The sequence below is a fragment of the Silurus meridionalis genome, chromosome 7 (assembly GCF_014805685.1).
Source record: "Silurus meridionalis isolate SWU-2019-XX chromosome 7, ASM1480568v1, whole genome shotgun sequence".
Lineage (NCBI taxonomy): Eukaryota > Metazoa > Chordata > Actinopteri > Siluriformes > Siluridae > Silurus > Silurus meridionalis.
The window spans coordinates 8,983,992-8,999,782 of NC_060890.1; the positions used below are offsets into that span (position 1 = coordinate 8,983,992).

The following is a 15,791-nucleotide window of genomic DNA, read 5'->3' on the forward strand; positions in this document are numbered from 1 at the left end:
ATTAATATATTAATTAAGACTGTCAAAATGCAAATTCATTTTAATGGAACTAATTGTATCAACGCACGATTAATGCAGCACGCATTTCTGTTTGACCATTATTATAAAAAAATCTAAATATAAAAGAGGCGAAATTAAAACCGTCAGTGCATCACACGTTTGTCCTTTCTTTACTCAGATATAAAAAATAAATAAACTGATGCCACAAGTCTCAAATCACCACCAAAATGCGCCATCCAACAATTTACCCTCTGTGGGTCGACGAACGCGCCGACGCGTTTACTTGCATTTTTTCCTCAACGCCAAAACAAACAAATATTTTTTGATAATGTAATCCATATAAAAGTTATACGAGGTAAAGTTTCTCTGGTATTACCTCATTAACAGTCCGTGTGGAAAAGGTTCATTTTGGTGTGCTGGTAATGTCCGTAATTTAAAACACCATAATTACTTTAAAACGTTTACAAGAATATTTTGTGTTCATCACCAAACTTGTGTTCTATGTTAAGTTTGGTTTCATGAATAATAAACATGCATTTGTGTAAAGCATCATTATTTCTCTATGCCCATGTTAGAGTATTAAAAATTGTAAAGAATAAATTTAAGGTACATTTATAACAAATAAAAATGTGCGATTAAGTTGATAAATTGTGAGTTAACTCACGACAATCATGCAATTAATCACGATTAAATATTTGAATCAATTGACAGCCCTAATATTATGATGTAAGGTCCAGTTACCAGTGTGACACTAAAACAGGTAGTAGTAATGGCTACTTTTTACTTAAGTACATGTCAGAGCCCAAACGTCTTTAACTTGAGCAAAAAAGTGTAGTCGATACTTTTAAAACAAATATCTGTACTTCTACATAAGTGGAGGATGTATGTACTTTTGCCACCTCTGAGTATATATCTGTACTTTGCTCCATACAGCTTTCCCTCAACCCTGACCAGCTGCCAGGTCCCTGCTGCAGAAAACCAACCCACAGCATCATGCTGCCACCATCATGCTTCACTTTTTGAATGGTTTTGATGAGCAGTGTCTGCTTTCCTTAAGACATAACACAAATAATTGAGGCCAAACAGGTCAATCTTGGTTTAGTCATACCAGACAATCTTGTTTCTAACACTTTGAGAGCCTAGCCACTCTGCTATAATGCCAAGATTAATAGAGGGCTGCAGTGATGGTTGTCCTTCTGGAAGGTTGTTTTATCTCCACACTGGATCTCTGGAGCTCAGTCAGAGTGACCATCAGGTTTTTGGTCACTGCTCTTACTGAGGCCCTTATTCCCTGATTGCTTAGTTTGCCCTGGGTGACTATCTCTTGGAAGAACCCTAGTTGTGTCACACTTCTTCCATTTGAGAATAATTGAGGATCTTTTGAGCCTACCCCAGATCTGTGCCTTGCAACAATCCGGTCTCTGAGCTCTGCAGGCAGTTCCTTTGACCTCATGGCTTAGTTTTTGCTCTGATATGCATTGTCGGCTGTGAGGCCTTCCATAGAGAGGTGTGTGCCTTTCTAAATCATATTCATTACCGTTCCACAGGTAGACTCCAATCAAGGTGTAAAAACATCTCAGCAACGATCAAGAGAATTGGGAATCACCTGAGCTAATTTTTAAGTGTTGTTGCAAATGGTCTGAATGCTTATATACATTTGATATTTTTAATGTTCTTTTTTTTCTTGTTAATTTTTTTAATAACATTTCTAGAATTCTGTTTTCACTTTCATTATGGGGTACTAAGTGCAGATTAATGAGAAAAATATATATGTATGATATATGACTGTAGTATCAGGGTTCAACATAACAAAATGGAAATTAGTGAAGGGGGTCTGAAAATTTTTCCAGTTAACTGTAAATTGTACTTGTTTGTGTACAAATTGAATTTGTATTTTATGCAGTTTAAAGTTTTTTAACCATTTTAGACAATTAATAAATTATATTCGTTCTCATTTCTGTTCTAACCACAATTTAAAAATATAATATTTATAAGCCTAGAATAATACGAAAAGAAAAGAAAAATACAGCCAAAACATTAATTTTATTATAAACATATTTATATAAAAAACTCATTTCCGGTGTTGCATGCGGTCCTCCATACCGCTCAAGGGCAGTGCGGAAAGATTATACGTTGTACTTCCAGGTTGACGACAAGCTTTATGAGTCACTTTGTAGATCCGATTCGTTTGAACTACCCTTTTAAGCGAACCGAGTTGAGTGGAGCCGAAATATATGCAGCTACAATTTCTACAGTATATAGAAACGTATTCGCAAACTATAAACATTAACATATTTTATTCACAAACATTTATTACTAATTATTTGGCTAAAATAATTTTTGTCGGGTTGCAAAAAGCTATCCAATGAACGTGTTTACAAGTCATAACTCTTTCATAATATTTAATTTTTGCTGAATTACCGTCGAAGCATCATTTTACGGTCCAAAGAAATATAAAATAATTATGTATAATAATGAAATAAACAAACTGTATTTTAGCTTTTTTGTAGTTGCTTTTACGGCGTTTAATTGAGCTCTTTCTTGGGAGTCGTTTTGCCCGTGTCGTTTTAAACGAGTCATTTTGATTGAGCTAAATGAGTCGATTCCTTCGTGACGGGCTGTTTCCTGTTCGAGAGATACACACGTGTATGTGTGTATGAGAGGATCAGTGAGAGTAAGAGAGTAAAGAGGCTCTGTATATTGTACATTTGAAAAGCCTGTGAGTGTATTTGTGTGCGCGCTCAGGAGAGCAAGTGAGAAACATGGGGGCGGTGAGTGACTACAATATTCACCTTCACATTTGCCATCAGTCTGAGCTGCTATTTTAGTCTGCTACCAGCTAGCTTTAACACACACACACAGTGAAGAGAGTGTGTGTGTGTGTGTGTGTGTGTGTGTGTGTGTGTGTGTGTGTGTGTGTAAAAATGTCTACTAATGGTCCTGATTTTGTGTGTGTGTTTGTGTCTGTGTCTGTATATGTCTAGTTTATTGACTGTTCTCTGTGTGTGTCAATTGTCTAAATCAGCGTTACATAAGACAATATAAATCGACAAGAAAATAACACAAACCACTATACCAAACTGACTAGTGCACGTGAGCAACATTTAGTGCAACAGCACAAGAGAGTGAGACTGTAGACAGTGACACTGCAGCACCGACCAGTAGAGAAGATTTGTGCAAATGAATTGTTCATATAATAATAATAATAATAATAATAATAATAAATATTGCACATGTGCATACTGAATGTGTTTACCGTATTCGGTTCAGGTTAGGTGTGTGTGTGTGTGTGTAAATTGTGTACAGAGTGTCCTGGTGGTTACTGAAGTTTAACAGTGTCTCTGTTATTACCCAAAAATGAGAAAAGTAGATTCCGACCAAGGACATACCAAATAGATTTAAAGGTTCATGTATGTTTCCACTTCTATGCCCTAAACATGTTCTGCTTTACATCAGGCAACAAAAAAGCACAAGAAGAAGAAGCCGAGCTTCCGCAAGCTGCTAAAAACCAGCAACATCAAGCTGGACAACAAGCTGAAGAACCGCCAGTTCAAGCAGCAGAGCACAGCCAAGAAGCAGCGCAAAGAGCAGAGAAAACTGCATCAGGCCCTAAATGACGCGTCACAGCCGACCCCGCAGCCTTTAGAACGCTACGAGAAGAAGCCAGGTGGGAAAGTTCTCCTTCGTGTCCATTTTCAAGTGGTGGAGTTTGGAAAAGAGTAGCTCACCACAGTATATAGAGTTTGAGTCAATGAGACGTATAGAAAACGCCTGGGTTTAACCCTAGATATATCGAAATTCGTGAAATACCTAGAAATCCTTTGCACAATTTTCTAGTGAAAAAAAAAAATAATCTACTGAATGTGCATGTCTTCAAAGCCTATTCTGGTGATGTCCTGTGACCAGGTGAACGAGTCTGTAATGATCTGTGCTCTAATGTAATGCTGTCTGGTATAGAGGAAGAAGATGACGAGGAGGAGTTCCTGGAATCGTTGCCTACTGATATGATGGAGGAGGATGACCTGGAGGAGATCAGAGCAATGGCTAAGAAAGCCTCGTTCCTCACTAGAGATCTTTCTTCCTGGTAGGACCAACTGCTGATTATTTATTATTGAATTTTGGAACCATTCCAACAGACTTTCTGTAGTTATTTTCCATGAAAACATACTTAAAATACAGTGGCTTGGACAGGCCAAAGTATCGTTTTCAGATGAATCATATTTTGTGATGCTTTTCTTTTTACCGTGTTTGTAAAGAGCATGTGCTTGTGCAGCATTATGACACATGTACAGCATGCATTCACTTGCCTTTAGTAAATTGATTGTGTCCTGATGTGTTTATGTCTGGCGAGAGAGAATCAGCCAAGATCTCAAATATGTTCCAGGCATAATAGACAAAATTAATCGACAGAATCTCTCTGATGTGATACATACGGTAAAAAGAAAAAAATGGATCTGCCTCTATGATGAACAGAATTGTAGGAGTTCATTGTTTAAGGTCGTCATATGCAGTGCTGTATTAAGAATTTGGACATATTATGTAGAATCAGCTTGAATCGGTTGACTGATATTGTGATTTGTGATGAGAGTAGGGAGCAGGTGGAGAAGAGCCTGGAGAGGTGGAGGTACGCACTGGAGAAAAGGGGAATGAAAGTCAGTAGGAGTAAGACAGAGTACATGTGTGTGAATGAGAGGGAGGGCAGTGGAGTGGTGCGGTTGCAGGAAGAAGAGGTGGAGAAGGTGGAGGAGTTCAGGTACCTGGGGTCAACAGTGCAAAGTAATGTAGAGTGTGTTAGAGAAGTGAAGAAAAGAGTGCAGGCAGGGTGGAGTAGGGAGAAGAGTGGCAGGAGTGATTTGTGATAGAAGAGTGAAAGGGAAAGTTTATAGGTCTGTGGTGAGACCTGTGATGTTGATTGGTTTAGAGACAGTGGCATTGAGTAAAAGACAGGAGGTGGAGCTGAAGATAGCAGAGCTGAAGATGTTGAGGTTTTTGTTGGGAGTGACAATGATAGACAGAATTAGAAATGAGTTTATTAGAGGGACAGCGCATGTAGGACGTTTTGAAGACAAGGTGAGGGAGCCGAGATTGAGATGGTTTGGACATGTGCAGAGGAGGAACATGGAGTATATCGGTAATAGAATGCTGAGGATGGAGCCACCAGGAAGGAGGAACAGAGGAAGGCCAAAGTGGCTGTTTATGGACGTGGTGAGGGAAGACATGCAGGTAGTTGGTTTTAAGGAGGCAGATGTAGAGGACAGGGGGTGTGGAGACAGATGAGCTGCAAAACCTATTAACTGGTCACTCTTTTTATTATAATGGCACATTAATCACCGTGCAAAAGAGGCAGGCCTCTTCCTGGACAAGTGCAGAAGCTGCCTGTTTGGGTAGGTTTGTTCTGTTTGGAGCTCAGCATATATCTTTGAAAAAATCTGACCTGGATAGAGGTTAATAGGTGATTAATTTGAGTAGGTTGCATCAAGTGACACCTTACTAGCCTCCGAGCTTCAGTCCATAACTTAAGACCGCAAAATGTTTCATTGCATTTAATATAAGGGTTAAATATATTTTTTAAATTTTCCAGATGAAAAAATCCTTCAAATGTTTTTTGTACTAACGGTCGTTGACATTTCAGTGCTCCTGCACACACCAAAAAGCGCAAGTCGGACCAGATGTTGGAAAAGTACGAGAAGACACCCAGGAAGTTGAAACAAGAAGAAGAGAAGGAGGTCATTCATCTACTGCCAATCAAAGACAAGAGCGGCTTGATCCCTCGAACGATGGAGAAGCCAGGTGTGAACCTCAAGTCAGCACTCCACACTTGTTCGTTTGGTTTTATGATGGCAGGCTTTGAATTCTAATGGTTTTGTTTTGCTGCTAGTGGTGCAGAAAGTTCCCGAGGAGGACGAGCAGGAGGAAGTATATGGCCTGGAATCCGAGCAAAGTGAGATTATACAGCAGAATACCATTCATGAAGCTTAATTTTTCTTTTGCTGTCAAACCTTTTATGAGCTTGGGTTTATGTGTTTTCATTTTATTAAAGCAATAATGGAAGAATCACAGAGCTTCCTAAGACTGACTTCAGAAGAACAGCTGAGGCTTCGCTCGCAGAAGCTGATGGAGAGGAAACTACGCATCGCGAACTTGGGATCAGCCATTCTAACAGATCCAGACTCAAATGTACATGGGTTCTTATCTGTTAACCATTTTATTAGGAGCATGTAACAATATATATATAAAATGCATGCAGGCACTGATCATTTGCGCTTGTAGTTACAGTATACAGCAAATTTCTATGTCCTCCACACCAGATTAAGAAGCTGAAGGAGCTGCGGGCCATGCTGATGGAGACTGACCCAAGCGTTGCCGTTACGGTCAGGAAGCTGGTCATGGTCTCATTAATGGAGATCTTCAAGGACATAGTGCCCTCCTACAGGATCCGTCCTCTGACCGAAGAAGAAAAGGCCGCCAAGGTACTGTTCAGCTTGCACTGTAGTGGAGAAGAATTTCATTTGGTGCCTTAGCTTCAAGTATAGAAAGGGAATTTGAAAAAGTTCTGCTGTAAATGTAGATCCTTTCAAAAATAAGTTATTCCATATAGTATAGTACATATGAGTCATAATCATATAATCATCATATTCGCCACCTAATTCAAATGCGTGATCTCATCTTACACGTTCTTCTTATTTCAGGTGAAAAAGGATACGCAGCAGCTGAGAGAGTTTGAAGAGGGTCTCGTAAGTCAGTACAAATTCTATTTGGAGAATCTGGAGCAGACCGTCAGAGGTGAGAGACGCTCTCATAAGATGGAGTACGCAGTGTGTGAACAGTGTCGTGATCAGCTGTGTCTTGCACTGCAGACTGGAAGCAGAAGAAGATGAAGGGCAGTCAGGCCGTGGCTCTGGCTTCCTACAAAGGCCTGGCTGAAGTGGCCATTAAGTGTCTGTGTGAACTTCTGGTGGCTTTGCCACACTTCAACTTCCACAACAACATCATTGTCGCTGTGGTGGCGCTGATGAATGACCCGGTTAAGAAGGCAAGTCAGGCAGCTTGTAGTCTCAGCAAGGAGATGTTTTTTATCCTTTTGTGCATTAATCCATAGTAATACAGTGTCTTATGTTTGCACGTTTGATGTAGCTGACAATGTATCTTATTGATGTGTCTATTATATATCTTTAATCTAGTAAGGGGATTTGTCATGGTACCTGTGAAGGACAGTAAAGCAAGACACAGATATGACAGCAATGATTTGCATATTTTCAGGTGTCAGTGATGTGCTGTGAAGCAGTCAGCAATCTGCTAAAGCAGGACAAGCTGGGCCAGGCTTCGCTAGCCACAGTGAGGGTTATCTCAGGAATGGTCAAAGGCAGGAACTACAATGTCAAACCAGAGGTATGAGTGAGTTAAATTCACAGTACTTTTTTTGTTGGAGATGGATTTTGGTGGCTATTGGTGAATTGCACGTTTTTTTTTGGTGGCCCTGGTGAATGTCAAATGCCAAATTATTGGTTTGTGTGTGTGTGTGTGTGTGTGTGTGTGTGTGTGTGTGTGTGTGTGTGTGTGTGTGTGTGTGTGTGTGTGTGTGTGTTTGTGTTTGTGTGTGTGTGTGTGTGTGTGTAGGTCCTGAACACATTGCTGTTCCTAAGGATAAAAGAGGTGGATGTGAAGAAAGACACAGAAGACCTGGCCCCTAAACAAAAGTTCATGAAATTCAAAGAGAAGAAGAAGAACCTGTCCAGGATGCAAAGGAAGGTCAGCACACACCTACTGTTTAATATTCAGTGAACTTTTGCTCTCTGGGTTTCTTTTTTCTTTTCAAACCTTAACATCTTCTGTCCTCCACAGTGGAAGAAAGCTGAGGAGAAACTTCAAAAAGAGCTGCTAGAGACTGAGGCATCTGAGAGCAAGGACAAGAAACTCAAGCTGGTGAGTGCTTCATGAAAAACACAAGAACATTGATGATTAATTGTGTTTTTTTTTGTAGAATAAGACTCTCACTTCTTTGTTTTATACCTGCAAAGTACATGATGCAGGTAAAGTAATTTGGAGAAAAATTGCTAACAGTCTAGTAGCGTTGCTATATAAAAGCAGTTAGTAGGTGGTGGGGCTGGCGATTTGACCATTTATAATATTGATGTATTTTTTTAATAAATTGCTATAGACACGGGATCAAACTGGGTAGTTTTAAAAACAGTTCATAACTTGAACACTTTCAGTGCTGTTTTGCTGACACTTTGTAAGCTGAATTATATATTATCATATTATTCCATAATAACACTAACATTTTGTAAAGCTGCTTCGAGACAATGTCTATTGTGAAAAGCGCTAAAGAATTAAACTTGATATATGAAATTGATTTGTGATATTTTGTACAGTACACTTTTTTACAGAAATTCTTATGAAAAGACGCATTACTGTTACTGGTGGTAACATAAAAACAATCTCATAGCTACACCAACTAAAATGAGTTTTGTCAATGCAGAAGTGAGTTACACGGCTGTAGCATTCACACATTTTAACACACAACTAGAGGTATGCAAAAAAAAAAAAAAAAAAAAAAAAAAGGAAGGATTATAATAACTTTAAATAATTGTTCACAATCGTAGTTAGAAGACAAGCATCCCAGCATGCACAAATAGGCAAACCAGTGTCACATTGTCTGTTCCCATAAGCGCTGCAGATTCTGGTTCTTGGCTGCTGGGGATAGAACCTGGTGTGGTCTTCTGCTGTACTCACCACAGATATAAATAGTGATGTCAGCCTACAGACCCACCAATCACAGATCTATTCTTTTGTTGTTTTTTGCACAAATGTGCATGATGTAATGTGCTGGCTAATTGGATAGCAGTCAATCTGTTCCTTTTAAATTGGACAATCGATCTATATCCAGGGCCTAGTGGTAGTAAACAAGTAATACAGAACCATTGTGAGGCTAATGAATTAACAGGGTCCCAGATGTTTTGTTTTAGAGGTGGTACAAATGTTTTTATAAACTGAATTGATTTTTTCTCCTCGTTGTATCGTTCCACATGATGCATGTCTTTAGATATTTATGACCTTTGTTTTCTCTTCACGTTCTCCAGCACACAGAGACCCTCAACATTGTGTTCCTGATCTACTTCAGAATATTAAAGAAAGCCCAGAAGTCCATCTTGCTTCCCTCCGTTTTAGAAGGTTTAGCAAAGTAAGTGACTGATGATTTTTTATTTATTTATTTTATTTGTATCAGAGATCTTTTCCATCGTGACAACAGTAATGTCTCAAGCTCGCAATTGTCTCATAATGGCTCTTTTTTTTTTTTCTTTTTAAAGGTTCGCTCACCTTATTAACTTGGAGTTCTTTGATGATCTACTGGCAGTGCTTCATAATTTAATCATGTCCGGTGTAAGTATTTTATACCTAGAGTAGTACATTGCTGCGTATTTTGCAGGATAAACCGATCAGTAACCTGGATCAAGAAAAGCATTCCTGTGTCACTCCTGCTAAAAGAGTTACACTGGCAGTTTAGCTGGGTTTATCCCCCTTTTTAACAATGTACATTATTATAGAGCAGTGTTTTATATAGATATAAGTTTGATTTAACCCTAATAACTAAGCCAGAGTTGATTAATGCACGAGGTCAAAGGGGGGAGAACCCATGAGAGGAACCAGATTTAAAATATCTTCAGTATATTAAGAGTCAAATTTAAATTCAGTAGAGTTTTAGCTATAAGTCTATAATATTCAGGTGAATGTAATTTCAGAATAAGGTTTGGAGAGCATGAGCCTAGAGAACATAAAGATGCTATAGACAGACTTGAGTAATATATTTGAATGTGGAAAAATTGTTTTTTTTTGTTTTTTTTGCTGAGGAAACAAATATACACATTGCTCATGCATTTTAAATACGAACTCTAGTCTAAAGAAATAGTTTAGTATTTATTTCAATCTGCTACTTATGTATAGGTTATCTAGTGTATGTGCGGTTACGACAGATCAAAACGAGACCATTCTCTCAAAGTGAATTTTAAAATGGGAACCTTTGAAAATGGAAATGCAGTGAAGTTCACACATTGTTAAATAAGTTGTAATAATAAGTAAAAAATTGAGTTGAGACTTCTAAAGGAGCAGTTAAGAACCTTTTGTTACGTTTATTTATTAAACAAATTAAATGTACATAATCGCTGTTCATCACTTGTTTTTCTTGTCTATCTTTAGGATCTGTCACACCGAGAGAGTCTTCACTGTATCCTCACAGCCTTTCACATCCTCTCAGGTCAAGGTGAGCGGTGTTTTCTTTTGTGGTTGTTTTTGATTTGGTCTTTTTGTTTTCTTTTTGTCACCCTAAGATTCTTTATTCCCACTGCTCTCTTCGACAGGCGAAGTGCTCAAAATCGACCCCCTGCAATTCTACAATCACTTGTACAAAACCCTGCTTACGCTGCATGCAGGTAACCTTTCAACGTTTTACTGATCTGACTCGGAGATATTCGACGAAGGTATATTAAACGAGGTTTATCTCTGGCAGGCGCATCGAACGAGGACACGGGCATTGTGCTGCAGTGTGTGGACGTAATGCTGAGTAAGCGCAGGAAGCAGGTCAGCTTGCACAGAGCGCTGGCCTTCCTCAAGAGACTCAACACGCTTGCCCTGCACGTGATGCACGACTCGTGTGTGGGCATCCTGGCAACTAATCGAGCACTCATACATGTGAGAGATACAGAATTCCCTGTTAATCTTTATATACAGTATATCTAATTTAATTATTGTTTATTATGTTTGGTTTACTGATGAGTGAAGAAAACAGGCTGTCACTAATTATTAGTTATGAATAGCCTGTTGTATTTTTATTCTTTTATAATTGTATTTGATTTCAACATGACAAGTAATTTCCTTTATTATCGCTGCTTCTTTTAAAAAAATAAATCGGGTAAAAACACAGTTTGGCATGGTAAAGCTCTGACTTATCACTCTATACAGCTCAACATTCTCAGTGATTGTGTTTGTTGTGTAGACTTTCCCCAAGTGTGACATCATGCTGGATAACGACATGCAGGGCAGCGGTGTGTATCTGCCTGAGCTGGATGAGCCCGAATATTGCAACCCTCAAAACACCTGCGTGTGGGAGCTACACATACTAAAGGTACTACAATAACAATTAATTTCATTTCTGTGAAAAATTTTTTTTCCCCAATCTGTATTTTCATCTGTAAGGCTTAACCGTTATAGGCTTGCCCAGATATATGAGCAAAGGTTTTGAGACACCTGAATTTTTTCCATCTACAAAGTTGGACACAATTCATAGAGTGTCTTTGGATGTGGAAGTGTTGCATTTTCCCTTCACTTGAACTACGGAAGTAATCTATTATAATGTATTATATATCCATTTTATGTTTTCATTGGACAATACTAAAGAAATGAACTTGGATATACTTCAGAGTAGTCAGTGTGCAGCTTGTATAGCAGTATAGATTTACAGTCCTGTGAAACATGTCAAAACTGTGTCAATATTTTGTGTGAGCCCCATTGTTATGTAGCACTGCCTTAATCCTCCTGGGCATGGAATTCACCAGAGCTGCACACGTTGTTGCTGGGATCCTCTTCCACCTCTCCATAATGACATCACAGTGCTGCTGGATGTTAGACACATGGCGCTTCTCCACCTTCTGCTTGAGGATCCCCACAGGTGCTCAATAGGGTTTAGGTCTGGAGACATACTTGACCACTACATCACCTTCAGCTTCCTTAGCAAGGCGATTGTAATCTTGGCGGTGTGTTTGGGGTTATTTTTTGTTAAAAAACTGCAGTTTGGCCCAGTTTCTGAAGGGAGGGCATCATGTTCTGCTTCAGAAGGTAACATTACATGTTAGAATCCATGTTTTGCTTAAAGAACTGTGGCTCCCAAGTACCAGCAGCACTCATGCAGCCCCAAACCATGATGGTGCCACCACCATGTTTGACTGTAGGCAAGACAAGATTTTCTTGGCTTTGCCACACATACTGGGCACCATCTGTGTCAAACAAGTTTATTTTAGTGTCATCAGACTACAGGACATGGTTTCAGAAATGCATGCTCTTGGACAGGTTGTCTTGAGCAAAATGTTTTGTGACCCAGCTTCAAAAGTGACCCAGCTTCAAAAGAGGCTTCTTTCTGTGATGACGGCCATGCAGACTGACTTGTTGCAGTGTTCAGCGTACGGTCTGAGCACTGACAGGTGGACTTTCCAATTCTGCAACCTCTAAAGCAAAGCTGCAGCACTCATGCGTCTGTTTTTTGAAGCAGCTCCTGCACCTGACACACAGCACGAGGCCTCAACTTCTTTGATGGACCCTTCTTGGAAAACTTCTATGACCCTGGCCAGTGTACTGTAACTCAATTTGAGGGTGTTACTATAGTTTTATAGCCTATGTGTCTTTGTGAAGAGCAACAATTCTAATTCTCAAAAGAGAGTTCCTTGCCATGAGGTGCCAACAAAGAGCTGTCCAAAGACACTAGAGACAAAATTGTACACCTCCACAAGGCTGGAAAGGGCTACGGGAAAATGGCCAAGCAGCTTGGTAAAAAAAGGTCCACTGTTGGAACAATCATTAGAAAATGGAAGAAGCTAAACATGACTGTCAATCTCCCTCGGACTGGGGCTCCATGCAAGATCTCATCTCGTGGGGTCTCAATAATCCTAAGGAAGGTGGGAAATCAGCCCAGAACTACACGACAGGAGCTGGTCAATGACTTGAAAAGAGCTGGGACCACCGTTTCCAAGGTTACTGTTGGTAATACACTAAGATGTCATGGTTTAAAATCATGCATGGCACGGAAGGTTCCCCAGCTTAAACCAGCACATGTCCAGGCACGTCTTAAGTTTGCCAATCACCATTTGGATGATCCAGAGGAGTCATGGGAGAAAGTCATGTGGTCAGATGAGACCAAAATAGAACATTTGGGTCATAATTCCAATAAACGTGTTTGGAGGAAGAAGAATGATGAGTACCATCCCAAGAACACCATCCCTACTGTGAAGCATGGGGGTGGTAGCATCATGCTTTGTGGGTGTTTTTCTGCAGATGGGACATGGCGACTGCACTGTAATAAGGAGAGGATGACCGGGGCCATGTATTGCGAGATTTTGGGGAACAACCTCCTTCCCTCAGTTAGAGCATTGAAGATGGGTCGAGGCTGGGTCTTCCAACATGACAATGACCCGAAGCACACAGCCAGGATAACCAAGGAGTGGCTCTGTAGGAAGCATATCAAGGTTCTGGCGTGGCTTAGCCAGTCTCCAGACCTAAACCCAATAGAGAATCTTTGGAGGGAGCTCAAACTCTGTGTTTCTCAGCGACAGGCCAGAAACCTGACTGATCTAGAGAAGATCTGTGTGGAGGAGTGGGCCAAAATCCCTCCTGCAGTGTGTGCAAACCTGGTGAAAAACTACAGGAAACGTTTGACCTCTGTAATTGCAAACAAAGGCTACTGTACCAAATATTAACATTGACTTTCTCAGGTGTTCAAATCTTATTTGCAGCTGTATCATACAAATAAATAGTTTAAAAATCATACATTGTGATTTCTGGATGATTTTTTTTTTTTAGATTATGTCTCTCACAGTGGACATGCACCCACGATGACAATTTCAGACCCCTTCATGATTTCTAAGTGGGAGAACTTGCAAAATAGCAGGGTGTTCAAATACTTATTTTCCTCACTGTGTGTGTGTGTGTGTGTGTGTGTGTGTGTGTGTGTGTGTGTGTGTGTGTGTGTGTGTGTGTGTGTGTGTGTGTGTGTGTGTGTGTGTGTGTGTGTGTGTGTGTATGTATATATATATATATATATATATATATATATATATATATATATATATATATATACACACACATACATACATACATACACATATTATGGTTAACCCAATATCAAAATTCAGAATTCAGAAATGGTTATTATAAAGAAATTTTCTTCAAATGGAATGTGCATGTTTACATTTGGATGCTTATTTAATATGACAATACTTTTGACAAGACTAGAATTGAAATGTGTGTGTGTTGTGCAGAGACACTACCACCCCATGGTGAGGAAATACGCCACTCATCTGGTGGCTGGAGCTCCGAGTGAAGGTGCCGGTGCACTAAGTACAGACCTGAGCAGGAGGTAAATCTCACACCTTTTTTCTGATTCAATGGTAGTGTCCAGTTCAGCGTGTCCACTGTGCTGCCTACTGCAGTGTTTATAAAGAGGTTCCCACTTATTAAGCATTTTTACGGTGTGTTGCAATCATTTAACAGTGCACCTGTGCAGCTTTTTGAGGATTACAATGTGAAGGAGATGACCTTTAACCCGCCAGTTGCAGGACCACCCAAGAAGAAGGTAAGTGCTTGCCGCTGTTTTTATTAGTGGTGTTTGTATAGCAAAACGGAATTCTCATTTTCTCATTATTACTATTATTTTTAAGGACATAACTTAGACACGTAACCTCTTCCACACTGTGCTACAGATATGAATGAGGGCATAAATTGATCTAGCTTATTGATTAGAGGTGTGTTCGAACAGCAGACAAAACAACTGGGCAAAATAAAATCCCACTGGGAAGAATTGCATTATGGGCATTCTGGTGGCATCACATGCAAATCCATTAAACACAGCTACCCATGTACACTATATGGACAAAGGTTTTCGGAAACCTGACTTTTCCAGGCACACTTTTGATGGCACACATGATGTCTTTGCAAGTTGTAGTATTCAATTTTCCCCTCACTTGAACTGGGAGACCCAAACCTGTTCCATCATGACAATGTCCCTGTGCACAAAAAGAGGTTGCTTTACATGGGTTGAAGTGGAAGATCTTGAGTTGCATTCTTCAGAGCTTTGACCCTAAACCCTATTGAACACGTTTGGGATGAATTGGAACGCTGACTGTACCCCAGGCCTCCTCACCTCACCTACACCAGTACTTGTGACTGAATGAACACAAATGCCCACAAGCACACTCATAATCTAAATAAACATCTTCCCAGAAGACTGGAGGCTATTATACCAGCAAATTGATACCTACTGTGGAATGGGATGTTCAGAAGTCCTATACAAATCTTGTGGTCAAGTGTCCACAAAGTTTTGTTCCTATTTATCCGTTTGCCTCTACTGACCCCCATTTTCAGCCTCATGTCTGTGTTTACTCATTTTTCTTCTAATATCTACTTCTAGTTCTTTCCATTTCCTTTTTAAATCAGGCTGTTCTTTGTTCACTGTATTTAAGGAGCGTTTCACGATCGGCGAGGCATTCCTGGACTCCGATTTAAAAGCGCAGATCAACGCGGCTCTTCAAGAGGACAAGCGAATTCCACTGGACTTTGCTGCACATTTTTCACAAAAGCAATTGGACCTGATTTTGTAAATCCGTCTGTAATAAAATGTTTTATATCAAAGTGTTTCAAATAAAAAAAAAGGTCATGTTTGGAGAGTGAACTTTCATCTTTTATTTTAGTGTAAATATTTGGTTTAGAAGAATAAAATTGTGATTAAAAGGAACATACCAAAAACAATTTTTTTATTAATAATGTATAAATGAAAATATTTATAGACTGTGGCCTGTTTATCTCTAACCACATCTGAGATCAAATGACACCTCCAAAATCATCAAGCATTGGTATGTTCTGGCAAATTATGTTATTTAAACACAGATGTGATTAGTATCACAGGACTGAGTTGTTAGAGATGTGTTTGAGTTGCCTAAAAAGACTGCATATAAGTTGATACTTAAAACCATGATTGGCTGGTAAATGCTACAATGGCCATAAACCATACACACTTATTATTATTATTATTA

At 39.5% G+C, this 15,791-nt stretch overlaps 1 protein-coding gene across 1 annotated transcript; it reads left to right on the forward strand.

The window, feature by feature from the left end:
* Positions 1 to 2,228: 2,228 nt before the first annotated feature.
* Positions 2,229 to 15,423, forward strand: noc3l (NOC3-like DNA replication regulator). Its single transcript, XM_046854760.1, has 21 exons — positions 2,229 to 2,771; positions 3,457 to 3,667; positions 3,958 to 4,084; positions 5,633 to 5,790; positions 5,879 to 5,941; positions 6,041 to 6,177; positions 6,309 to 6,470; positions 6,690 to 6,783; positions 6,858 to 7,033; positions 7,261 to 7,389; positions 7,618 to 7,749; positions 7,843 to 7,923; positions 9,081 to 9,181; positions 9,309 to 9,381; positions 10,195 to 10,258; positions 10,356 to 10,427; positions 10,505 to 10,686; positions 10,991 to 11,119; positions 14,022 to 14,119; positions 14,254 to 14,335; positions 15,222 to 15,423. Exons 1-21 carry the CDS (start codon positions 2,763 to 2,765, stop codon positions 15,357 to 15,359), a joined length of 2,418 nt encoding a protein of 805 aa, XP_046710716.1. The 5' UTR covers positions 2,229 to 2,762; the 3' UTR covers positions 15,360 to 15,423.
* The last annotated feature ends 368 nt before the right edge of the window (positions 15,424 to 15,791 follow it).

What these genes read in the sequence shown, in the direction of transcription:
- noc3l (XM_046854760.1), top strand. An exon ending in ACGCTACGAGAAGAAGCCAG is followed by an intron (nt 3,668 to 3,957) that starts GTGGGAAAGTTC and finishes TGTCTGGTATAG; the next exon opens with AGGAAGAAGATGACGAGGAG. An exon ending in AAGAAGAAAAGGCCGCCAAG is followed by an intron (nt 6,471 to 6,689) that starts GTACTGTTCAGC and finishes TTCTTATTTCAG; the next exon opens with GTGAAAAAGGATACGCAGCA.